This window comes from Perognathus longimembris, chromosome 28, assembly GCF_023159225.1.
Source record: "Perognathus longimembris pacificus isolate PPM17 chromosome 28, ASM2315922v1, whole genome shotgun sequence".
In the NCBI taxonomy this organism is placed as follows: Eukaryota; Metazoa; Chordata; class Mammalia; order Rodentia; family Heteromyidae; genus Perognathus; species Perognathus longimembris.
The window spans coordinates 102,613,597-102,640,899 of NC_063188.1; the positions used below are offsets into that span (position 1 = coordinate 102,613,597).

At 37.4% G+C, this 27,303-nt stretch overlaps 1 protein-coding gene and 1 non-coding gene across 3 annotated transcripts in view; both read right to left on the reverse strand.

Moving 5' to 3' along the window:
• Cdkl5 (cyclin dependent kinase like 5) overlaps positions 1–27,303 on the reverse strand; it is a 103,129-nt gene that overhangs the window by 46,325 nt on the left and 29,501 nt on the right. For both annotated transcript variants that reach the window (XM_048336330.1, XM_048336331.1), the window contains 4 exons: positions 17,351–17,396; positions 8,508–8,644; positions 4,308–4,428; positions 3,069–3,128 (listed from right to left, as the gene is read on the reverse strand). In XM_048336330.1, the coding sequence (XP_048192287.1) occupies positions 3,069–3,128; positions 4,308–4,428; positions 8,508–8,644; positions 17,351–17,396 (364 nt within the window). The remainder of the gene's footprint in view (positions 1–3,068; positions 3,129–4,307; positions 4,429–8,507; positions 8,645–17,350; positions 17,397–27,303) is intronic.
• LOC125344339 lies at positions 23,089–23,195 on the reverse strand. The gene has a single exon (XR_007209478.1). It is a non-coding gene; the product is annotated as a U6 spliceosomal RNA (small nuclear RNA).

Consider the following 27,303-nt stretch of genomic DNA (forward strand, 5'->3'; position numbering starts at 1 on the left):
TTACTAACATTCTTGTTATTTTGAAAAGTCACTAGTTTTCATAGGTCAATTTGATGTATTTACTGCAAATCTACTCTCTTCTCTATGTTAGAGAAATCCTTGTCACTCCATCCAAAGTCACCCCATCCAAGTCACTGCATGGTTTTCTAAGCATTCAAAGCTTAATTTCTTTCTTTTTTTTTTTTGCCAGTCCTGGGGCTTGGACTCAGGGCCTGAGCACTGTCCCTGGCTTCTTTTTTGCTCAAGGCTAGCACTCTACCACTTGAGCCACAGCGCCACTTCTGGCCATTTTCTGTATATGTGGTGCTGGGGAATCGAACCCAAGGCCTCATGTATATGAGGCAGGCACTCTTGCCACTAGGCCACATCCCCAGCCCCTCAAAGCTTAATTTCAAATTAGATTTTCTAAAAAGGTAAATCTTACAAACAAAATTAAGAACCCACTAGAAACAGAAGTCAAAGTTAAATAACATTTTGTAGATAGTTATTAATTCTGCTATCTGGGACATGTATAGTATTTGTACATTTATGATTGCTGAGCACTTCTATCAACTGTTATGGCAGTACTAGAAACAAGGCAGGCCAAAAATTACTTTCATTCCCTAATGCCTGAGAAAGCATGTTAAGGTTATTTTAATGACTTTACAGGCCCTACCATTACTTGTCTCTCTTCCTTTCAAAAAGTTTTGGAGCCACAAAATTGAGGCAGCAGGATAAATTAATTCCTAGCTAACTCACTAAATGCAATATAGGTTAATGATGAACAGTTAGAAAACATTACAATTAGGGGTAAAAATTAGATGTATGTCACATCTGAAAAGTATAAAATAGTGTTTCTTAAAAGTAAACAGTAGGGGCTGGGGATATGGCCTAGTGGCAAGAGAGCCTGCCTCATATACATGAGGCCCTGGGTTCGATTCCCCAGCACCACATATACAGAAAACGGCCAGAAGTGGCACTGTGGCTCAAGTGGCAGAGTGCTAGCCTTGAGCAAAAGGAAGCCAGGTACAGTGCTCAGGCCCTGAGTCCAAGGCCCAGGACTGGCCAAAAAAAAAAAAAAAGTAAACAGTAAAAAATAAAAACAACCAGAGCAAAAATAAAATCCCTAACTTCATTTACTCAATAGGTCTTTGTAAGGCATACTTTGAAGTAGCATTTGTCATTACGAATGGGGCTCTTCAAGCCAAAGGAGATGCCAGCTGTGGGAGGGAAAGCAATTAGGAAGTCCTTGTTAGGGATGCACAGGGTACAGATCACCTCATATGGGGCCACTAGGAGGAACTTTCTGAGCATTTAAAACAGTCTTTTCTTGAAGAAATAACGTTAGCCCAAGAGTGTTCTTTTCCTACTATTAGCCATTCTACAGGTATTTCTTTTGTATTTCTAACTTGCTTTATACATTTCAGCAGCCTTAGAGCTTTAAGCAGAACAGTGGTTCATAGAATCATAGAGGCAGAGTAAATGGTATATAAGGTGCAGTCTCAGTGTTGGGCAGTAATTACAATTATCAACAGGAATTTTGTTGGCAGACTGTTCCTTAAAAGCATAATGTCAAGGAAATGCTAAAATCAAAATATTTCAGATACAATATTCAATATTCCTTTTCATTTTTCTATACCATTGTATAAAAATTGAGGATATCTCAAGGCTCTTCTTAAAAAATTACAAAGAACACTTAAAACATTTTTTCCTCAGGAGAGCAATATCATAATACCCAAATTCTTTGAAAATGCTGAGTAAAATTGGTGAATTAGTTATATATACCTCAAAATGCCAGCCTGAACAAATAAAGCTCAGGAACAGTGCCCAGGCCCTGAGTTCAAGCCCCAGGATTGGCACACACAAAGCCCAACTATTATTTTTCAGTATTAAGATTAGTTAAAATCATAATTTCATAAAGTGACTCAATTTAAACACCCTAACTTGTAATTTAAAAATAACTTTAAAAACTTCTGGATGCATTCAATCAAGAACTGGAATATCATACACCTGTTATCAGCTTTATTCATTGAACACACAATAGGAAAAAGTAGATGTATTCTGGATATGCCTCTGACCACTATATGCAAGCAACACACGTGTGTGTGTGTGTGTGTGTGTGTGTGTGTGTGTGTGTGTATACAGATATATATTTAGGGGCTAGGAATGAACTTAAGAACAATTTCCATCAAGATCTAAAATATTGGGCAGGGAATATGGCCTAGTGGCAAGAGAGCTTGCTTCGTATACATGAAGCCCTGGGTTCGATTCCCCAGCACCACATATATAGAAAATGGCCAGAAGTGGCACTGTGGCTCAAGAGGTAGAGTGCTAGCCTTGAGCAAAAAGAAGCCAGGGACAGTGCTCAGGCCCTGAGTCCAAGGCCCAGGATTGGCAAAAAAAAAAAAAAAAAAAAAAAAAAGATCTAAAATATTTTATCTTATTCATACTAGGAACCCATAATGAGAGTTCCAACAAACCCTTTTCTGGGGTCATTAGTTGCTGGGCTTAATCACATATACATATACATATATTTACTTTGAATAAATTCTCATTAAGTCACATTTGCTAGGCGTTGTATCACTTGAGCTGTGCCACCAGTCATTTTTCAGATAGAATCTGATTTAGTCCTGACCAGGCTTTGAATCATAATCTTCCTATCTATACCTCTATACTTCACCTGGTTTCTTGGTTGAGCTGTGGTCTCAACAACTTTTTGCTTGGACTGGCCTGGAACCACAAACTTTTAAATCTTTTTTTTTTTTGGCCAGTCCTGGGCCTTGGACTCAGGGCCTGAGCACTGTCCCTGGCTTCTTCCCGCTCAAGGCTAGCACTCTGCCACTTGAGCCACAGCGCCGCTTCTGGCCGTTTTCTGTATATGTGGTGCTGGGGAATCGAACCTAGGGCCTTGTGTATCCGAGGTAGGCACTCTTGCCACTAGGCTATATCCCCAGCCAAACTTTTAAATCTTTTCCTCTCAAATGTGTGTCACCATACTTGGCCAAAATTACTTTTAATATGCTTTTAAAAGCTTCCTGTGAATTACATTAATTGTTTAAGTACTGAGATTCAATTTCTTTTTAACTTACCAAAGTCACATAATTTTAGAACCTCATTGTGGCTGATTAGCAGATTTTCCGGCTTTATATCTAGAGTATCAAGATTAGAAAACAATTAGTGAAAATGTTTTAAGTTCTGCTGACTGACACATAAGAACCCTGTAATGTATCTAATTAGAAATATCTAGCATAATTTCAATAGATAACTGTAGTGAAAAGCAGAGCAACAAACTTCATGCTGGTACATAAAATTTCAATTTCTTTCTTTTTGAAAAGCATGCAGACCACAATTTCCAAAATTCAGACGATTCAGTTTGATAATAAAAACTTAAAATAAAAAAAATTCAGACAAGAAGTACATATTGTAACATCTGATAAACAAGTTTTATCTTCATCACTGTGTCAATTCATGTCTGGCTAGTATAAAACAAAATGAAAGACAGATATCAGAAGATAAATGGCATACAGTCAAAATGATGCTGAACAAATAATTTCCTTTTATTATTATAAACCACCAACTGTGGCAGTAAAGGATAAAATGAGACAGTTTATGGAAACACAATCATGGCCTTATGCAAACTTGGCCATGCCTATAACCTACAGACAATCAGTAGAAAAATTAGTAGGTGAAGATATACATTGGAGAATGCTTATCTAAGACACAATGAAAGACAAATTCCAATACTGACTTAGGGACCACCTACAAAGCCTGATTCTGAGTGGGTTCACATTAGCTGGTATACTTGCAGGGCCAAAAGGCTATGGAAATTGTTCTTTTGCCACTTCTCCTGGCCCCAAGTACATTGCAAACTTTGTTTAATTTTTTTAAATATTAGGTGTTTAAACAGTTCAGAGAGGATTGGCTATACAGAGATCTCATCACAACACCCAAATAAATTTGTAACCAATCCTTTCCGTGTACAAAGGAAGATTTGGACAGCAAATAACGTCTCAGACCTTATATTGCAAGATACATTTAATTTAAATAGAAATCTTCTCAAGATCATAAATATTTTAACTTTTTTTGACAGTCCTAGGGCTTCAAAACAGGGTCTGGACTCTGTCCCTGAGCCTCTCTGTGCTCAAGGATAGCGCTCTACCACTTGAACCACAGCATCACTTCTGTTTATGTGGTACTAAGGAATCAGACCCAGGGCTTCATGCATGCTAGGCAAGCATTCTACCACTATGCCACATTCTTAGCCTATTTTAACTTTTTAAGTGTTTTTTTTTCTTTTGTATCTTACATTTCAAAAATTCCACACTCACCTCTATGGACAATATCATTCTTATGGCACCAGTGAATAGCTTTGATTAGTTGATAAATGTAGCTTTTCACTTTTTCAGGTGGAACTCCATTTGGCATTTCTTCAAGTAATTCAAGCATATTCTAAAAAATTAAGCAGGCCCATTGTATATTAATATTTTAGAAAACATGTTAAATGCCAATTCAATAGCTACGTACATATGAACACATAAGATGATGCTAAGTGAATGAATTCCAAGACATGCTGTTGTTCTTAATGTACTATGTGAAGTTATTTCTTTTTTCTTTAGTTTTTTTCCCTGTGTTTTACCCCCTGTTGTCACTGTATTTGATTTTGTTACCTACAGTGATATAAGACAATATGTTGGAAATGAACTGTACAACTTGGTAGGGGGGTTGGGGGGAGGAAGTGGGGAAAAATGAGGGAAAGGGTAACAAGTTTGACAAGAAATGTACTCACTACCTCACGTATGTATCTGTAACCCCTCTGTACATCACCTTGACAATAAATAAAATTAAATAAGAAAAATAGCTTATTGTTTTCAAGTAACTACACAGAACAGCAGTTCTCAAACTGTGGGCTGAAGATCTACACGGATCTTAGAGATTGCAAAGGACCATTGAAGCCAAACTACATCAGTTGTAACACTCAGGTATTTGCCTTTTCCTCTGTGTTGGCATTTGTACTGATGGTACAAAGCAGCAATGACTGATCTCCTAACACATTAGCATGATTCAAGGCAATGAAATCATCAATTAGCTCTCTCCATTAAAAAAAGAAAAAAAACAGCAATTTTAGTTTAGGATGTCCTTGATGAAACTCTTTTTTTTTGGCCAGTCCTGGGCCTTGGACTCAGGGCCTGAGCACCGTCCCTGGCTTCTTCCCGCTCAAGGCTAGCACTCTGCCACCTGAGCCACAGCGCCCCTTCTGGCCGTTTTCCATATATGTGATGCTGGGGAATCGAACCGAGAGCTTCATGTGTAGGAGGCAAGCACTCTTGCCACTAGGCCATATTCCCAGCCCTTGATGAAACTCTTAAGAATTACTTTGCTACACTGTAATTCTTGAGTATTCATTTAAAAAAATCTGCATGATAAAATTCACATAAAGCATTTCTGCTTCACATGTGCCATCTGAATCCTAGTTGTGGTTCCAAGCAAAGCACTTGGTTGATGGAGATGCAGGCTGAATGAGCTGCTTTTGTGCTTATTTTTAATTTAGAAGGATATCTGACTCAAAACTTATTTGTGTTAACATTAAATGGCTTATTGTTTCTATTTTTAAATGATTTGAGGGGAGGGGTGCTGAAGATAGAACCCAGGGCGGGCCTTGCTTATGCTAAACAAGTGCTCAACCTCTAAGCCACAACCCAGCCTCTCAAATGAATATTTTATACTGCTCAATATGGCCTTCTAAATAAGAAACATTAATAGATAAAAGCCACACAAAAAGTTGTAGGGATTCTCAATAATTTTCAGAGCATAAAGGATTCCTACAATCAGAATACTAATGTTCTAACACATAGTGTTGTAAACAAAAAAAAAATCAACTGTATTTATCTTCATACCTATTTATAACAGGTGTACTTATTACCTTAATATATCTAAACAAATCAACCAATGAAATTGTGTTTTTTAAACAAGAGTTACCATTCACAAGAAAATAAAGTTTGCTTAGAAATAAATACCTAATAAAGGAAGCCACAAATGTCTAATCAAGGGTAAGAAACACATAAAGCACTGGAAAGGGGCTGGTGTTAGCAGTGCTAAGCATAAATACTGAAAGACTCTTTAGCAAGACTGCTCTGTGATTTTCAGCTTTGGCTTCACTTTAAAGATGCATTAATATATGCATTTATAACATGTTAAGAAAGATCAATCAGAATTTCAACTAGAAAGGCAACATGCAAAAGACTTTGACTTAGCTCTATAGAGTAGTAAAGCAAAATGTTTAAAGAACGTATGCATCATCTTTTGTGTTTTTCCACTTGAATCATCTTTTCCAAATTAACAAATACATGAGGTGCCAAATGCATAGGAAGAACAAGAAGACGTTGTAATATATTGAAAAATGGTATCCCTCGCTTAATGTACTGTAGGTTCTTTAGCAGTATAAATATTGCTCCTCCCATAGTCATTCTTTTCTTAACTCCACAGGAAAATACAGTTTTCAATCGAAGACCTAGCTGCCCAGAATGAATAGTGTATTTGTGCTCTGCCTTGCAGCTAGTGTGACCATGCAACTACTACATCTTGCCCAACGGGATGTGACATCTGAAGATCATACTGTGAAAGACAAGGGGCACATCTCAGGAGTAGTGGAGCAAAATGGCAGAAGCAGCCAGCAGGAACTGCTCTCATGATTGTGGAACACAGCTGCCATCCAGTTCTGTGCTGCCTACCTTTTTATTTGTATGTGAAGGAGAAACAAACTCCCATTTTGTTTAAGGTACTGCAGTCATGGGTCTCTGTTACCAACCTTCTACATTTTATAGAGTCTTTCTCCTTGCCCTCTTAAGACTCACCGTGGATTGGTAGGCACTGCCACTGATGTGCAGGTGTGATGGTTACCTTCCATCTAAGAACCACAGGGGCAGGGAAAGAAGCCCAGGAATAAGGCCAGAAGATTGAAGTTATGGTAGCAGTTCTGTCACATCCTACCAGAGATATCTCTGAAATTACCTTTCCCAGTGAGGAAACAATACACAGAGGTATCTCTCCATTTGTTACACTAAATTGCTATTTACCAAGAACAATCACCATCATTAGGACAGAAATGAAAAAAGAGAGATACTGAAAATACTTTCCACATTTTATTATTTGGCAGTAAGAATGGCAAACTATGTACTTGTGACAAGTAAAAAATTATCTCTGGGATTCTAGTGTAACAATATTTTTTCTTACATCTTTAAAAATATCAACAACTTTAGTTTCATTCTGATATCAAAAGTACCTTGGGGGAATACTTAATACAGAAAAAATAAAACAAATGTTGGAAAAGAAATGTAAAAGCAGTGGCTTAAAATGACAAAGGGCCTTCTCATATTTTCCAGTTTCAATAGTAATGATAGTACTATTTTTATTAAAAATACTCTGTAATGGCTAAATGAATTTGAAGTTGCATTAGTGGTCACCTTGACAACACTGGTTTCCATTTGATGACAATGAAAACGATACCTTGTCATTCAAGGAATAGCAAGCATCTGAAAGTTGATATGCAGCAAGCCTAATCTTTTCAGTTTCAACTTTAATAGCATAGAAAATCAGCAGTCACCAATAGACTCTGCATCAAAACCTTCAAAAGGCTCCTCTGCTCCAGCTTCTATTATCCTAACCAGTCAAAACCAACAGCTGCAAGTCAGCTGCGAAGACATTCTGACACCTAACACTGATAACTGGAGCATACATTTCCATTAAGATTGTCATTAGTAAGTTGATTATGGGGGCTGGGAATATGGCCTAGTGGCAAGAGTGCTTGCCTCGTATACATGAAGCCCTGCGTTCGATTCCTCAGCACCACATATATAGAAAAGGCCAGAAGTGGCGCTGTGGCTCAAGTGGTAAGAGTGCTAGTCTTGAGCAAAAAGAAGCCAGGGACAGTGCTCAGGCCCCTGAGCTCAAGCCCCAGGACTGGCAAAAAAAAAAAAAAGTAAGTTGATTTTTGTTGTTTCTTTTTAAGTGCTAAGACAAGTGTGCAGACAACTGGAAAAAAATGCATGTTTTCTTCTTTTCTCTTAGGTTCCCAATCCCTTACCAGTGGTATAATCTTCTGCTTCCCTCAAAGAAAGCCAAAGCACAGGCAGTTCACAAAACACTGACTGACTCTCTCACTACCCTAGGTCTGATATAAGCACCTAGCCTGTGCTGGCTTTGATCTGGCTTGAATCTCTATGATCCCACACCACCAAGTTTAATGTAAATAAATCAAATCTAGAAATCACTTGTTAGAGATAGATTCTGAGACTTCAGAAGCCACAGCACAATGCAGTTAAGAGTACAATTATCTGTGTACTGTTAAATTGTAAAGCCTCTCTAAATCTGTTTCAGGACTTTTTAATGACTATGAGCAATGTTTTAATTGTAAAGTCTTGAGATTAAGAATACATTCATTGACAAGTCATACTAACTAATAATACTTTGTTTAGCAATGTTACGAATAGACCTAAATAAAAGATCCAGAAGGATGGCAATTAATAACTTACTTTCTCAACATATTCAAATACCAGGTATAATTTCCCTCTTCGACGAAAGGCTTCCTTCAGCTCCACAATGTTTTCTTGCTTGAGAGTGCGAAGCATTTTAAGCTCTCGTAAAGTCGTTTCCTTGACTTCTTCATTTTCTGGAATGTAAACAATGGTGAAAACAGAAAAATTAGAGCTTTCAAACTACTGTTCAAAGAATTTTAAGAACATTGAAAACATCCCAATTTCACCTCCCACTTTGAGTACTTCTCCTTAAGAGGCCCAGGAGTGGAATGTTAAATTACACATTTTTCTTGTTGAAAGGATCAAGAATAAGAAACTTAAAGAAAGAAAAGGCTTATTTGACCAGCATGACCCTGAGTTTCTGCTTTTATTTTCTTATATTCCTTGTTACAAAGCATGTGTATAAAAACACAGATTTATAGACACAACATATGTGTTTGCTATCATTTTAACTCTAATACTCTATCCTGGGGAAGAAGGTGGTTAAAGGGCCCTAAGAATCAACCCATGTAAGTGTGCAGAAGAACCTCTTTGCAGCTAGAGTCTCTAGCAGTTGGTGTCTAAAGGTTGGCTTAAAGGAGCATTTTATTCACCTCAGTGAGCAAAGGTCATGCACCAAGCATTCACAATGCAACTGACAGCCAAATTGCTGGGAATTCTGAGAGTGTCTGATCCTTTTCCTGAACAGCTGCTGTTATGTTCCTGTTGCCTTTCTGTGGCATGTCCATCTGTCCATCCCAGATGGGATAGCAGCTGTTCTGGGATGGAGAACTGATGCTGAACCAGTATCTACTCGTCCATACCATCAACTTCACTTGTGACAACTCCACAGACATGGAGGAAGGACAGAAGTTAGATTAACATCAATGGACGAATGGGTAGGGAAGTGCGGAGCTAGTATTTCATTTTATATGAGTGTTTATGACAGCAGTAGACATTTTCATATGTATGATGAAGGTACAAATCACCAAACGAGTCTAAAAAACTGAAACCTTTCCTAAATTTGTGACAAATTCATTTAAAGGCAAAACTGCATTGACATAAGACCAGGTGTGGTCTTTGTTTAACGCACTTAATAGGAATAGTCATTACTACTTAATTATAAGGTGCTATGTAATATGCCATGTTTCCATTCTAAAATCTCAAAATTATGAATTCTAAAGCACATTTGGCCTCAAGGTTTAGGGAACCCTAGATTGAGAGGTAAGTCATGTGACTCTCAGTTTCAGGCATGTCTTCAAGTCTATAGTTTGGTGATAGGGGTTAGAAAGCCTATGCCTTTTAGGAAGACATGTTTACTAAGCAAGGTATACTAGACAGAAAAGGTTGAATGCAGGGCTAGCAATGTGGCTCAAGTGATAGAGCACTTGCCCAGTATGTGCAAAGCCCTGGGATTAAATCCTAGTACTGCTTTAAAAAAAACGGTCAAGAAAAGAGGGGAGGGGAAGTCAATGCAGAAAGGGCAGGGAGAGGAAGAATTCTAAATGCAGATTAAGGAGTACTTCTCAGCTTATATTCTATTCCAGTTCCCTCTGTAAATGCCCTTTCAAACTGAATTTAAAGAAGATACTGTAATAGAAGTTTCAAAGCACTGGTATATCCATAACAAATGGAATATAAAAGTCAATACACCTTTGGGAACAGGTTACATAAGGGAGGTATTCTACTTCAGCCAGAAACTGTTGGAGATTGCTGGAACATTGACTAGGAAGGGACCCAGATATTGCATATAAGAAGACAAGAACTAGTAGGAGGAAAGGCAGTAACAGTAGATATAGTAAACTGTTACCTCATCTAGAGAAAGAACATGACAGGGGAGCTCATGTGGCAGAAGGAAAAATGGAAGAGATGCAGGGGATGTTTTGAAGTGGCTTAAAGGACTGTGATGGGACATCTGTTGGTGGTGTTCTATGACTGTTGGAATGCTATAGCAGCCCCAGCTGCTGCAGCCTGGGTACCTCTACCAATATTCCCAAAAAGTATCTGTTTGTCCATCTTCCATCTCATGCTCCTCTTCTACTTCCTCATCTTATATTTTCAGTTCCTTAGTCAGCCCAAAACTGTGTTAGCCATAGCACCTTTGCACTAGTCTCCTGTGCCCAGAACCCTCAGTCTTCTACCTAGGGCCCTTGAAAGGCTGACTCCTTCAGGTTTTGTATTAAGTATCACTCCTCAAGATATTTCACAAACTGTAAAGCAAGTAGTCCTTCCTCTATTCCTTACAATACTGCTCTGAGTTTTTCATCCATAGAATGGCTCACCATTTTTCTTGATACAGGCAAAGTATCCCTAAAAATGGCTCAGATTTTGGAGTGTTTTTGGATTTTTGAAATATATGCATGTACACAGTGTGATTTTAATATTAGGACTCAATTTTAAACATGAAACTCATTTATGTCTCATATATACCTTATAAACACATCCCAAAGGCAAATTTATACAATATTTTTAGTATGCATGTTATTACTAAAACCTGTCACATGGTGACAATATAGAATTTCCCACTTGTAGCATCAGGTCAGATTTTAAAAATGTACTCTGGAGCATTTCAATTTTTGGATTGAGAATGCTCAACTTATGTATTTGTGGCTGACTGGTTTATCACCTGTGTAGCTATACTGTTAAATCAACAACTTTTGAGTTCTTCTGGACAATATATACCCAACCATCTGGAACTGTGTCTAGCCCAAAGATATGAGTAGAAAATAATTCCCACACGACTGGAGATTTTTTGCTTGTATATTAGCTAGCTTGTCATTTTAAATGTGGAAGGAAGTGGTAATGGGGTGGAAACAATGGACACTGACTTACATGTGAGAATTTTGAAAGGGGTGTATATGAGGTGATATGAAAACTTGAATTTACTATGGCTTAATTCCCTTTGACCCTGACTGTTTCTATAGTGTGTGACTATGGAAAAGGGAGGATTCAGAAAACACAGTAGTTAGGTCATATGCCTATGTGTGTGTGCACAACGCTCTTAAATACATCCACAAGCTACGTTGGAGCTAGGTACAACATTTCTACAAAAATTAGCTGATAAACCTTCCCTAATCAAATGCTTGGCACATGAAAATCTAATGAAAAAGAGTGCTTTGTATTATTTTCGATCAGTGACAGTTTCACTTTTGCTAATGAACAAACCTCAGAATGACCAAATCAGAATGGCCTTAGTAGAGCTGAGGATGTAGCTTAGCTTGCCTAATGTTCACAAGGCTCTGCAATTTATCCTCAACACCACCTGCCACAAAAAAGGCCTTTGTAGAAAGAACATTTGGCATAAAACAAAAGTGATTTAGATTTTGGACCTAGCCTTGTAAGTAACTAGTGCTGTGACATGTAACTTTGGGCAGGGCACTTAATTTTTCATCAGTAAAATAGTAAATAAATGTCCTTCAATCGTGCACCAGTGGCTCATGCCTGTAATCCTAGTGACTTGGGAGGCTGAGATCTGCAGGACTGAGGTTCAAGTCAATTTGGGCAGACAAGTCTGTGGGATTTCATCTCCAATTAACCAGTAAAAAATGCCATCTTCAAGGTGTGGCTCAAATGATGGAGTGCTGGCCATTAGCAAGAAAGATGAGTGAGAGTAAGATTTAGTTCAATCCTAATACCAGAACAAATAAAACAAATGTACAGTCCACAAACCCTATGACCTTTCTAAACCTAATTATATATATTTTCTTTATTAAAATCCTACTGATTATAAGCCTAAGCCTCACTGAATTTTGGTAATTGTTACATATAGACAATTGACTGACTTTACTTAACAATGATAACAAAGAGAAATGATTAATGCATTTTCCAAATGAAGTGCACTAAATCACTTAGCCTGTAGTACCAAAACAACCTCGACTGAGCAACATTTTGGGGGCTTCTTAATGCTTGTCTTAGGTATTAAAGTTGTGGTAAGTGCTTCAACATTTAGTTTGTAATGACTGGAAATAGGCAGGAAATTAAGTTAGTAATTGGTGAAGTGCAAGCAAAATGTGCACTCATCATTACTAGGAACAGCATATATATTTTTTCTAAGGGCTTTTAAAGTTCTCACCCTGCTTTACACTTTATGATTTTAAAAATCATGGTAATAAATGATCAGATAACGGGAAAAATGCACATTCCACTTAGAAAGTAGGAAAGCATTTCAATGAGGTAGTTTTAAGAGGTGGTAGGTAGCACGGCCTACTGAAATGGGCAAAAAGTCACTGTCTCCTAGTTGACACAGTCCTTGTGGGTTCTTGTAGGTTAGCTCCTCCAGTTCAGAAGGAAAGAAAAACAAGGCTAGAAGTGTAGCTAGCTTTCTCAGGGTGAGTATACTGGGGGGGGGGGTCACATTCTATCTCATAGCCTGAGGCATATGTGGGGATTTGGGTAATATTCAGGAACACTGAGCTTTGCAGACTGTGTCACAAACACCCAAATTCAAGTGCAGACTGTATTACTAGAGGTAGCCACTAGACTTGTTGCTGAAGACAAGTGTCTAAGCAGAAAAATATAGGTGGAAGTAAACGTCAGGCCTGTTTCAGGGTCTGTATTTTAGTCCCATTTAATCATATACCATCTTCTCACCTGTTAATTGGGCTGAGGGCATTTTGGATTCTTCTCTAGGTCTCTTCCAGTGCTAAGAAGCACTTGTACACCATACTTGCTAATGTGCGGCTGGATGACCTGTCATCACTTCCACTGAGGGCCTTTAATGAAGGCAAGAACAACTCTGACAAAGCTAGGGGCAGATAAATCTATGATTTCACTGAGTGAGGACTAAGTGACATGCTACAGAAAAGGATTAAGAACAAACCAAAAAAATCTGACCTATTTTTACAGGTTGACTGATGAGGCAAGTTAACACCTCTAAAAATCAAGAGAAATTCACCAAAATAAAAGGTAACAATTTTAAGAAGCTAGCTCATAGGAGCAAAGGAAATTCAAAGATTCAGTGATGAAAGAAAACTCTAAAGATTAGCAGAAACTCTATTGTAACTATATTTAAAGAGCTGTGGGCTTGGGAAAGGAATCCAGGAATAGCTGTAACCTACTTTATGAAATCACAAACTTGGCATTCTATACAGCAACAGAGGCCCCCCAAACAGACTTTTAAACAGATACATTGTAAAAGAAAAGTCAGTCCATCCTTGAACAAAACCATAGGGGTAACCATGTGTGATTCTGGCTTTTGATTGAAGAAGGAACAGCAGCAGCAGCAGGGCCATTAATGTGGCCAGGGAAGTTTGAATGCTGGTGCTACTATTTTATATACCAAAAAGATAAGAGCTCTCCAACCTTCAGAGATGTGAAGGCCAGTGAAAGTGCAGCAGAAATTTATGAAATCAAAAAAAAGTGCAAAACAGTCACCAAATTTTAAGAATCCCTGAGGTTTGAAAGAGACCCATTTGGGACATGAATAAAGAAAAATAGTAATAATCTACAGGAAACATAAGCAGCACCAGAATATATGATATAAAAGCACAGATAGAACCTACATTCCATATTAAATATGGACTGTTATACAGCTCCCTAGAGTGAGCTTCCTTGCCATGTACCAAGGCCAATGAGAGGGGAGGATCACGTCTTGTCCCATTATCTACACTTTCAGGAAAGAATGAAAACTACAAAAGGGTCAAAAGGCTAAAAATTCTCACCATGTTTCCTAAAGTAAAGGTACATTTTTAATTCTTATTGTTCTAAATCCATTTCACTTAAATCAATTAGAAGTTTAGTTTCTCAAGCACTTTTTTCTCTTGCTAGCTGATATAATTATGCTCAGCCCCTTAGTTTTTAACATGCATTGGGTACATAAATAGACATGTGGATTTATTTTTAAAAATCAGTGCTTAGGCTGGGATGTAGCTCAGTGGCAAAGCGCTTGCCTACCAAGTGCAACGTCCTGGGTTTGATCCCCAGTACCAAAAAAGAAAAGACCAAAAAAATACAGTTTAAAAAAAAATCAGTGCTCTTGGATTAGTTAATAAATATGGGAGAGCAGACACACATATGCCAATAGTGATAGGTTTTAACTGACTATCAAATCTCACTGACAAAGATTGGAGTTGCCAAAAAGGTAGGAAATTATAGCTAAATAAGTAATTGTACAGTCTGTAATGTACCTTTTAACCAGATAATCTCTAATATTTTATAGTCTGTGGTCATTATTTTCTCCATAAATCTAAATCATGAGCAACCTAATTCAACAGAGACATCTGGTTGGTAGAGTATTTACTAGTTAATGTTTCTTTGTAGTGACTTATCTTAATGGGTAAATTCATAATACTGCCATTTAGAGAATCACTAACAATTCAGTGTTAGAGACTCCAAATTTATGATGAGGTGCCAGAAGTACAACATTAAAAATGAGGGAAAAAACAAACTAAATTTCTCAGTCCTAAATTTTTTTGGATTGAATTTATGGCTTTTTTTGCCAGTCTTGGGGCTTGAACTCAGGGTCTAGGCACTGTCCCTGAGCTTCTTTTGCTCAAGGCTAGCACTCTACCACTTGAGCCACAGCACCACTTCTGGCTTTTTCTGTTTATGTGGTACTGAAGAATTGAACCCAGGGCTTCATGCATGCTAGGTAAGCAGTCTTCCACTAAGCCACATTCCCAGTCCAAACTTGCGGCCTTTGCATGTAAAACATGCACTCTACCACTGAGCTTTATCCCAAGTTTGTATTCTTCCCTCTTTCTATCCTGAGAGTAAAAAACTCTTTCTGAAAGAATTATAGACAAAGACACTGATAAATATGATTTGACAGAATTATATCAGCTAACAACTAGAGAATAAAGACCTGAAAGAGATGGAGATAGAAAAATAAAGAAAAAAAACTGATAAAGCCTTTTGCATATACTTTTCTGTGTGTGCTGGTAGTAGGACTTAAACTGAAGGCCTAGTGCTGTCACTTGGCTTTCTCACTCACAGCTGGTACTATCCGAGTTACTTCTCTAGTTCAGCATTTTTGCTGGCTAAGTGAAGATGGGTGTCTCAGGGGCTTTTCTTCTCACTTTGGCTTTGAACTGTGATCCTCCAAGTCTAAGACTCTAGAGTAGCTAAGATTACAGGCATGAGCCACTGGTGCCTAGCTTAAATATACTTTTTGTGTGTGTTCCAGTCTTAGGGCTTGAACTCAGGGCCTGGACACTGTTCCTGAGCTTTTTTGTGCGGAAGGCTAGTGATCTATCACAGTGTCATTTCTGGCTTCTTTGGATTTTTAGTAAATAATTGAAAATATGAATTTCGTGAACTTTCCTCTCCCAGCTAGCTTTCAGCTGTGATCCTCAGATCTCAGCCTCTTGAGTAGCTAGGATTACAGGTGTGAACCACTGATGCCCAGCAGAAATATACTTTTGATAACTTTTTATTGTAGAAATCATTCATTGGCCTAGTGTACAATTTTACTGTAAGATCTGCATCTCTTAACCCAAAAATAGCATTTGCTTTTCCTAACTACCACACAGTTACTATTATAACCCAAATTATATTGACTATATATTTATTTACAATTTTAGTATAACTTGTTTAGCTTGGTGTCCCAATATAATTAATCTTTTATTTTCTAAGACACTGTGGTTCTCGTTTTAAATAATGATGAATTATCCTTAATAAAAAGAATCTATTTAGCTAACATCTACCTTAAAATGTAGTCTCAAAAATGTTTTATACAATCCGGGTGCTCGTGGCTCACACCTGTAATACTGTTACTCAGGAGGCAGAAATCTGAGGATCATAGTTCAAAGCCAGCTAGGGCAGGAAAATCTGTGAGAGTCTTACTACCTCCAATTAACCATCAGAAAAGTCTCAAGTAGAGCAGTGGCTCAAGGGGTACAGCACCAGCCTTGAGCAAAAGAAAATCTAAGGGACAGTGCCCAGGTCCCCAGTTCAAGCTTAAGTACCTAGTCAAAAAAGTTTCATACAGGGCTGGGGATATAGCCTAGTGGCAAGAGTGCCTGCCTCGGATACATGAGGCCCTAGGTTCGATTCCCCAGCACCACATATACAGAAAACGGCCAGAAGCGGCGCTGTGGCTCAAGTGGCAGAGTGCTAGCCTTGAGCGGAAAGAAGCCAGGGACAGTGCTCAGGCCCTGAGTCCAAGGCCCAGGACTGGCCAAAAAAAAAAAAAAAAAAAAAAGGTTCATACAGATTTGTGGATATATTTTTTACTTTTAATAAGACAGCAGAAGATCTTAGTCTTTCAAAACTGGGGGAGGTAGCACATGCCTGTCATCCAAGTGACAAAACACAGAGGATCACAATCCAGGCTGGTCTAGATATAAAGCAAGACCTTTATCTTTAAAAGAAATTATGTAAAAAGGGACTAGAAGAATAATTTAAATAACAGAACACTTATTTAGCAAGCACGAGACCCTGAGCTCAAACCTTAGTACTGCTCCCTCAAAAAAATACTATGAGTGATTCTAAATATAAAATCACCCCTCCATACTGCTTTCCACCAATCCTTATATTTCTGACTAGGAAATATGAGGAAATGCTAATAACAAATACTGAAATCTTTCACACGGTATTCATTATTTATGTACTGCAGAGTATGTACTTGAAACCACTCTTTCCATTTTAATTTATTTGGAGCTAGCACGGATAATATGACTCCTATGTAGCCTTTGGAGCAAGACTGTCAATGCTGATTGTATCCTAAAACACAAGCTAAATGTTCTCAAATCATGGCATATGAAAAGATTCAAAAAGAAGGAACTAAATGCTTCAAAGCAAAGCCCAATAATAAGCTATGTTTACTTCCTGAAATTATGACTTTAAAACCTTAGAAACAGTGAAGTCCCAGAAAGTCTATGCTTTATTTACAAAATTTAAAAGGGAAAAAAATATATATATACCTTCACAGTCCTTGAATTTCTTGATTGCCACAATTTCATGTGTCTCCTATAAAGGAAAAAAAAGAGGGAGAAGAAAAGTCATTTTCCAATGTTTTTCCAACCAGGGATCCCAATTGTACAAAGGACAGAGTAGCAGAAATCTTCATTCCTAGCTGCCTTTTTTTTGGTTCCAAAATTGTTCTTTACTACTCTTCAGACATTATCAAAAAAGAGAGGAGAAAGGAAAGAAGGAAGGGGGCAAAGAACACAGATGGTAACAGAACATGCATGAATCATACACCGCAAGTGTCAATGTCTTCAGGCTACTCAAAAGTGCAGGATAAAAAAAGGAACAAAGTGAGTATAAAAAAGACATAAAAATATTCACATAACCCTTGTTAACATTTTGGAATATTTTCTTCTAGTAAATTTGTCTAAAATATGAATAATATCATGTATTTTCTTGTATGGTATTTTTATTTCACTTGATATTATGTAAGTAACATTTTGACATGCCAGCAAATAAGCTTTAAAAGCACTATTTTTAATGGTTGGTTACTTAACCAGTCTGTTAGTGAACATACTTCAACATCTACACTTTTATTTCCATTGAGTAAATTCTGTAGTGATAAAATTGGTTCTAAGGTTACGAATGCTAAAGTCTCCTAATATACACTGTCAAGGGGCTAGGAACATGGCCTAGTGGAAAGAGTGCTTGCCTTGTATACATGAAGCCCTAGGTTCAATTACTCAGCACCCCTTATATAGAGAAGGCCAGAAATGGCGCTGTGGCTCAAGTTGGCAGAGTGCTAGCCTTAAGCAAAAAGAAGCCAGGGACAGTGCTCAGGCCCTGAGTTTAGACCCCACAACTGGCAAGAAAACAAACCCCAAAACAGCCTGAAGGGGTAGGAAGCTTAATAGCCTTGAGCAAAAAAGCTAAGGGACAGCACATAAGCCCATTTTTCAAGCCCCAGTACCAGTGCACACAACACAAAATACATCATTTTACAATTACCTTTAGCAGTATATATCATCAAGCCTACAACCAGTGCCAAACATGGTTGACATTTTATTTATTTTCATGCACTTCGAAATTTTAATGAGTTATTTCCTTAAATGTTATTCTGCTTGTAATTTAATATATGACATGAAAAGGGAATGTAGAATTAATACAATTACTAAGTACTGGACCAATTTTTGGCATGGATTTTTAGTTTTCTGTTATATCTTACTTAGCATCCATATCTATCTATCTATCATCTATATTCTAGGTTTGCTTTTAGAGTTTTCTAGTCTAGTGAAGACTACTGGTCTGTTCTTATAGAAGAACTAGTTTAAATTACTGGGACCTTAAACTTTTTAATTAATGGTTTTATAGATCCTGATCTTCTTACATAACTTCATTAAACATATTTATTTTGAGATTAAGTTTTGGCTGTTCAATGTAATTAATGATTATATACACATGCACTATTATATTTTATCTCTATCTACATATTCAGTTTGCTTCTGTAAGCTAATACCACCTTTTCTCTAACAGTTTTCACATATTTGAGTGCTTGAGTTGTATTAATTTTTGCTTCATCAGAATAAATGACTGTCAAAGGAAGAACCTCTATTTTCCTTCTATCTAACGTCCTCAAACATGCATAGCAAGTGGCAGGCACAGAATTTTAGGGAAAGAATCTTACAGTCCTATAGATTCACTGTAAGCTTCTAGGTACCAAAAAGCCCTAGAAATTTCCACTTAATCACCACTGTAAATTTACATGTTTATTACAACAGCAACTTTAAAGGGGATAGGAATAAAGTGTCTTGCAAAAATCCATATATTATTTTTCCAAAAGAAAGTAAATGAAAAGGCTATAAAAGAATGGAGGATTTCTAACATAAAATTATAATAAGAACATACAAGGCTCTAAAAGGACAGCAATGCCCTGATATCTGGTGTATTTAGTACTATAATTTTAAAAGAACTGTGTAATCAATTTAGTCATTGTTCCAATACAGGTAACTTTTTCTGCCAAGACAACATTAGGACTTAACCTCATCTGGTTGTTACCCAAACAGTATTTTCTGCAATAGGTGTTGCTTCTAAACCTTCAGTACCACTTCTATCTCACTATTTCTTTCATTTTTTCTAAATCACATCCATTCTAAGATGTAAAGACATCCAGCAGAGCTGGCATTTGGCAGCAAAGAAAGGTAGTTAGATTTCCTTTACCACTTAAACTTCAAATATAGATTGATGTGCCTGATTTCAAAACCTGGATTCCTAGAAAAACTCTGTTCATTGGGGTTGACTGGTCTGAGGTTAGACTGCCCAAGCTGGAGGTGTATATGTCACTTGCTGTTTCCTGTGTAGACTATAGAGATCACATGTCCTAGAACAGCCTGTTTGTACCACACACACTTGTCCATGGATGCTACATACCTCTTTCAAACTTTTCCTATTTCTTGCCTTACCATATTTGGCACATTTTAGTCTCTGAAATGATTTGGGAATACAGATGCTAATATAAATCAGTAGGGAAGGAACGATTCAACTACTTTTGGTAAGATGGTTGCCTGATATTCGGTTTCTGTGAGAGAGAGGTTCAAGTCTTTTCCTACTTCCTTTAGGTATTTTGGGGTGCACCAAGGGCGATAAATGACAGGATTTTCATCTTGAACCCAACTGAATCTTAAGTCAAATTCTGTCAATGAAATATATTCTTCCTGGACTTTGCCAACAATCTTCGATTTTTAAAGTATATATTAATAATACAAGAAGGTTTCTTTGTGATAATTCCATAGAGACACACAGTGTACTTTGAAAAGTTTACCTCTTCTATTCTAGTACCTTAATCCCCCTCTGTGCCCCACCTTTTCAAATTTTTAATGTATAGAACTGCTTCTGATTTTTCTTTTCAAATTTCTTCATGGGTATTTAATTAAGAGGTAGGAAGTGATAGGCCAAGCTTTATTACTTGTTCTACCACCATCCTGAGGTATTATACATAATATAGGTATGGACAAAGAAGAAAAATACATGAAAAATAACTGAAGAACTTGTGTTTTAAATTCAATTTATTCACAAAAGCATACCATTGCCCCCACAATGTTTGCAACAGAATGTCACCAGGTGTGGTTAGCAAGATAGGCATAATTTGGTTCTTGTTTCAGTCTTTGGTACTTGCTTTATTTAAATAATGAGGTAGTTAAATCTTAACGTTTTAAGCAATAAACTAAGAATGCGATAAAAATACATATATCTGTAATCCATTAATGACAATTCAAACTTCATCCTGGGGCTGGGAATATGGCCTAGTGACACGAGTGCTTGCCTTGTATACATGAAGCCCTGGGTTCAATTCCTCAGCAATATATATATAGAAGTGGCGCTGTGGCTGAAGAGTGCCAGCCAGCCTTGAGCAAAAAGAAGCCAGGGACAGTGCTCAGGCCCTGAGTTCAAGCCCCAGGACTGGCAAAACAAACAAACAAATTCATCCTTAATTCTACCACAAAAGTGAAATTACATTATTTTGTAATAAAACAAGAAATGCTAGATAAGTTTTAGAAAATGGTTCCTGGATTCTATTACTCTATGAATGAAAAAAACTATATCAAGGCATTTAACCAAGTATATAGAGGCATTTAACATTTTCCAGGGTAAGTTTTTTTTTAGCTGAAAGAAAAATCAGAGAATGAAAAAATAAATGTTATGAGTAACTAAGAAAATATCCATAGGTCTGTGGTTCTTCCAGTATCAAGATCTCTACTCCACAAAAATTAAGTCTCAATAACTAACTAACCATACTGGACAGAAACTTGTAACATGAACTCACTACTGTTACTGTCTATACCACTCAAATCAATGCTTTATTCTCAATATAAATTTTCCCTTAAGATTTTAACAAAGCAACTAATTGATATTAGCAGTAAAAAAAAATACTCTCGTTTTAAAAATGCAGTTATATAATCCTACTCTGAAACTGATCATATGTTGTAAAGGAAGTACCAGAAGTCGTTGTTTTAAATGTTTTGCTCTCTAGGTAAAGATGTACATTATGCACCATGAAACAGAAAATATTGATTGAATTATATTCTACTGTTCATAGAGTAAGCCATTTCAGAGGTTATACTCTACAATTAGCTCCCTAATTACTGCCTGAGGAAATTCTTCCTAGGGAAGTATTTCTTCATCTAAATACCACAAAATACCACTCACTAACTACAGTATTTTAAATGTCAATCCATATTTTATATGCAATGATGGAGCAAAATCCTACAAACATGGACACTGTGACTTTATAAATGAATATAGAGCCTAAATTTATTTTGTATTATTATTACCATTTAATAACATCTGACTAGTGTCTCATGCTAAGTGATTGTCATGGATAATCTTATTTAATACTCAAATCACTGTTCTGAGGACGATCATATCATACTCATTTTAGAAATGAGGGTGCTGAGATTCAGAATTATAGTACTCTGATTTTTTTGAATCAGAAACCTCCTGCAACTTGGCTACTCTGGCCTCCTGTAGACATTAAAGAAGCAATGCAAAATGAAACTGTCATTGCTTTATGTCAAAAATTTCTTTTTTGCAAGTACCCAGTAAACAGGTGAATTCATTATGTTGCTAATACATACATGTTATATCAAAAGCTTTACTAAATTTAAAAATTATAATTCTCTAATGCATTTTTCTACCTGAAACAATAAGACTAATTCTCCTTCACTATCACCTTTATTCAATTTTGTGACAAAACTAGTAAGATTTCCCCTAAACTGATAAAAATGAAGAAGATTTACAAAACACTAATATCTCACATTTACACCACCTGAGACATTCCTAGTGACTAAACAGTCAGGAGATTGGCTAATAAATGCTTACAATGCTGTGTAGTAACTTGATCTCCATCTCCTTAAGACTTTACACAGTACTTAGTAGTAAGATTTAAACTACTTTTAATTCCATATTAAAAGTTAAGGTATTCCATAATGCTCTGAACCCAGCACTTGTGTGCCAAAAAATGTTAAGAATAAAAACACATACAAGTGGGCTGGGATGTAGCTCAGTGGCAAAGCGCTTGCCTAGCAAGTGCAGCATCCTAGGTTCCCCAGTACCATAAAAAAAAAAGATGAGTTTAAAAAAATATATATATATACAAGTTTCAGACTCCATAGCTGAGTAAACAGGCCCCTCCCACACACACACCAAGTAAGCGTTTTTAAAAAGTACTTCTAATATGGCTCAGAGTAACTGTTACAATGGATTAGTTTCAACACAAAAAGGACACTGGCTGATAATGTCAAAGGATGAGTAAGGGAACTAGCTCACATTGAACTATATGTTGAAAATGACACTTCTTATTGCACATAAGGAGGTACATCTTTTATGGTTTGTTTTTGAGGGCTTAGAATTAAATTCAGGGGCTGGGAATATGGACTAGTGGTAAAGTGCTCGCCTCGTATGCATGAAACCCTGGGTTCAATTCCTCAGCACCACATATATACAAAAAGGCCAGAGGTGGCACTGTGGCTCAAGTGGCAGAGTGCAGGCCTTGAGCAAAAAGAAGCCAGGGACAGTGCTCAGGCCCTGATTTCAAGCCTCAGGACTGGCAATAAATAAATAAATAATAAAAGGCTCTGTCACACACACACACAAAAGAATTAAATCCAGGGCCTTGCTCATGCTAACTATGTGTTCCACCACTACACCTCCAGCCTAGATACATTTTTTTTCTGAATCTTGAAGTTAGGAAAAGAAGCAAAATATGGAATGCTTCACGAATTTGTGTGTCATTCTTACACAGGGGCCATACTAATCTTCTCAGTATCATTCCAATTTTAGTATATGTGCTGCCAAAGTGAGCACTAGATACATTTTTATATGCCGTAATAAGAATGATTTAATATTAATCACTTAAAAGTACTCACTTCATGGTTACAAACAAATACAGATTTACTACCCTGTGTTGGTATTACAGATTAGGTAATTCATGAAATATTCAAAAACTAAAATCTAGTTACCAACATGAAAAGTGAGATATGCAGACAATTTCTGCTAACTTCTTTGGACAGAGGGAAAAAAAGCAACTCTTTTTTCATAGAAAGTGGGAGTTGGGTATGGTGTTGCAGGTCTGTAATCCCACCTCCTCAGGAGGCTGAGGCAGGAGGATTGTGAATTTGAAGACAGCCTGGACAATACAGTAAGACTCTTATCTAAGGAAAACAAAACAAAAATGGAAAATGTGGGAGAATGACAGGTAATCTTTTTTTTTTTTTTTTTTTTTTTTTTTTTGGCCAGTCCTGGGCCTTGGACTCAGGGCCTGAGCACTGTGTGTCCCTGGCTTCTTCCCGCTCAAGGCTAGCACTCTGCCACTTGAGCCACAGCGCCGCTTCTGGCCGTTTTCTGTATATGTGGTGCTGGGGAATCGAACCTAGGGCCTCGTGTATCCGAGGCAGGCACTCTTGCCACTAGGCTATATCCCCAGCCCGACAGGTAATCTTTTAATTTTTATTTTTTTGCCAGTCCTGGAGCTTGGACTCAGGGCCTGAGCACTGTCCCTGGCTTCTTTTTGCTCAAGGCTAGCACTCTGCCACTTGAGCCACAGTGCCACTTCTGGCTGTTTTCTATATATGTGGTGCTTGGGAATCGAACCCAGGGCTTCATGTATACGAGGCAAGCTCTCTTGCCACTAGGCCATATTCCCAGCCCACAGGTAATTTTTTAAAACAATCAAGCTCCATATAAATGGATCACATACAATTTGAGATATACTTGATTTTAATATAACTCATATGTTCACACATTTTATATAAAGATGCCCTTAAATCTTGGATACATGAGATTCAATCTTTGGTATGCAGTGAAAATTTCAAAGACTGTATCATATTATGCCTGTCAGAATGCATTTCATTTCAGTAATATTAACTATCACATCTGTACTGAAGTTACTGTACAATTGTGGTACTATTTCATTTTGCCCTTATTTTATAACAATAAGGAGATAATGAGACAATGAAAGCTCTACTTGTAGTGATCAAGTAATTGAGAACATGATAGCAATAATTTGGTATGCCAAATACCAGCAATCAACAACCTCAATCAAACAATCATCGGACTTAAGCTATATTCAATTGTGAATGAAGAATACAAAATTGTTATTTAAATGCATAAAATATGTCCTCAAAGATTACTGTGCTGTATCAGGACCGTAATTTATAACACACTAAACATAAACTATACCAAGAAATTATAGCTTTTCAATTTTCTGTAACTGATTTAGCCTTGCTTTTAAATCACTCACCTTGATTTTAATCTGAACTCTATTGTAGTTCAGTCCTTCCTACTTTATATTCTCTTTCAGGTAAATAAATGCTCAGATTTTTCAGACCTTTCCCTGCTTCAACAAGATGGAAGCTGATGTAAGTAAAGCAGTAAGAGTTTCACTGTAGCAAAGCAAGGGCTATTAGGTCTCCAAGAATGTTATATACGTCTAGGCCTGGACTCTGTACAGTAGCCTGATGCAGTGGTTGGATCCTTTGGGGGTTATGGATTCTGGTATACTCTAGTGGCTCAAAGCTCAGAAGCCTTATCCACTTGGATAAGCTCCTTTTGAGCTTTACTGGTGTTAAAGACATCTACACTCTGTAAGGGCATTATACCTATCCCTTGCAGCCATCTATAGTGCTGGTATCAGCTTGCTCCTCAACACAGCTTCCCTTGCTCTCCCTGGGGCGGGTAGTGCCTTTGGAATTCTTAGAAGCAACTCACAAGCTAAAGGAGGCCCAAGAGGACTTTCTACATAACCCACACTATTTTTTTTCCTTCCACTGATGCTAATCCAGTTGTAATAAAGCAAATTTGCAAGCAGTTTCTTCCACAACTTCCAGGAGGAGAATGTGGCATAAGCTTCCATTACTTTTGGTTTTACATCAACATACTCTCCCAATCTCCATCCCCCAACCATCATATTTATGAGGTAGAAATGTTAGTAAATTTCAACATATAACTGACAACTTGTTTGTTCTAATACTGCCTTTTTCCCATACTGCTTTGTAACCTGAAAGGTCTGTCTTTCATTTTTCCTTTAATTTCCAAAGGAAATCCTCCTCCAAAATGGCATTCATGGGGCTGCGGATTTAGCTCAGCGGAAGAGCACCTCCCTGGCAAGTGCAAGGCCCGAGTTCGAGTTCAGACCTCAGCTCTGGTGGGAAAAAAAAAACAACAAAAAAAAAACAACCAAAGTGGCATTCATGCTATTCTTTCTCCTAGGGGCATGGAAGAAACACCAGAAGAGAAAAATCAATTTATTCATCAAAGATATATTGCCAGCAATTCCAAAATTACTATCTGTATTAAATATATACACATTTAGGTACAGTGACAAAAGTACTACCAAATATAGGCTTAAAACTATGGACTGATAATAATTTTAAAAATACATGGTCCATGGGCTGGGATGTAGCTCAGTGTCAAAGGACTTGCCTAGCAAGTGCATATCCTGAGTTTGATCCCCAGTACCAAAAAAAGAAAAGACAAAACAAAACCCACCATGGTCCAGCCCAGTGCCTCATGCCTATATTCCTAGCTACTCAGGAGGCTGCGAGCCAAGGATCACAGTTCATAGCCAGCCCCGGCTGGACAATCAGTGGAACCACCATGAATGCCATATCTCCAATTAACCACCAAAAGTGAAGATGTGCCTGAAGTGAAAGACCACTAGCCTAGAACAAAAAAATAGTTCAGGGACAGTGCTCAGGGCAAGAGTTCAAGCCCCAGAACCAGCACACAAAAATGAAAGTAACATTGTCCAAATGAAGAGAACAAATTGTTTTGTTGAACTAATAATAGGTAGCCTCATGTAGATTCCATAATTAAGTGAGGGAAGAATTATAGTGTTCTTTGCTTTCTTGTGATCAATGTTTCCAGTGTACAGATGTCATGGAAGTCAGCATACTTAATTTTTTCAGTTAGTTGAGGGTAAGCAATGTACAGATAGCAAATAATAGCATAGATAGCTACTACAGAACAATCGATCCCCATTTCCTGGAGAGCCCTAACAAAAAAACCAGGCTGATGAGCATGAAAAAACGTTTATTTTTTGCTGAAGTTGGAAAGAGTAGAGTTTAAATGGTTATAAATTAATGCTTCACACAAAAAAATGTCTGATTCTGTCCTCATCATGATGCTAATAAATTATGCATGCACGTAAAAAATATCTATTACGTTTATATTTTGGCAAATACCATATTACCCACCCTCGTTTTATGTTTTTCTGTTTAAAAATGTGATATGAATAGTGAAATCTAACACATCAAGGCTTTTTCTCCAATTTGTTAGAAATATGACTGGATTTTATATGAGATGTGTTTAATAAAACTCTGAAGTTCAAAATAAAGAGGCTGGGGATATAGCCTAGTGGCAAGAGTGCCTGCCTCGGATACACGAGGCCCTAGGTTCGATTCCCCAGCACCACATATACAGAAAACGGCCAGAAGCGGCGCTGTGGCTCAAGTGGCAGAGTGCTAGCCTTGAGCGGGAAGAAGCCAGGGACAGTGCGCAGGCCCTGAGTCCAAGGCCCAGGACTGGCCAAAAAAAAAAAAATAAAATAAAGAAATTATGTTCTGTATATCTTCAGGCTACCTGGATAGAAGGTCCTCAGGTATACAACTACCTGACAAGAAAGACTGGTACAGCAAGAGAAACAGAAACTCCACCATAAGAAATTACTTCCAGGAACGGTGTGATTACACCTCTGACAAATGAGCTGCTTACATACAGAGAAAGAAACATAATGGGACAACTGGAACCTGCAAAGAGGTCCACATTACTTCTTTTTGCTATAGCTGCATCCAAATTGAAAACTGAAAAATACATTCAATAGAGGTAGTAATAATTTTGCTTTTCATAAAAACTCACTTTCAAAGTTAATTGAGTTGGAAACCTTTTATATCTTATTATACATTGTGGAGTAAAC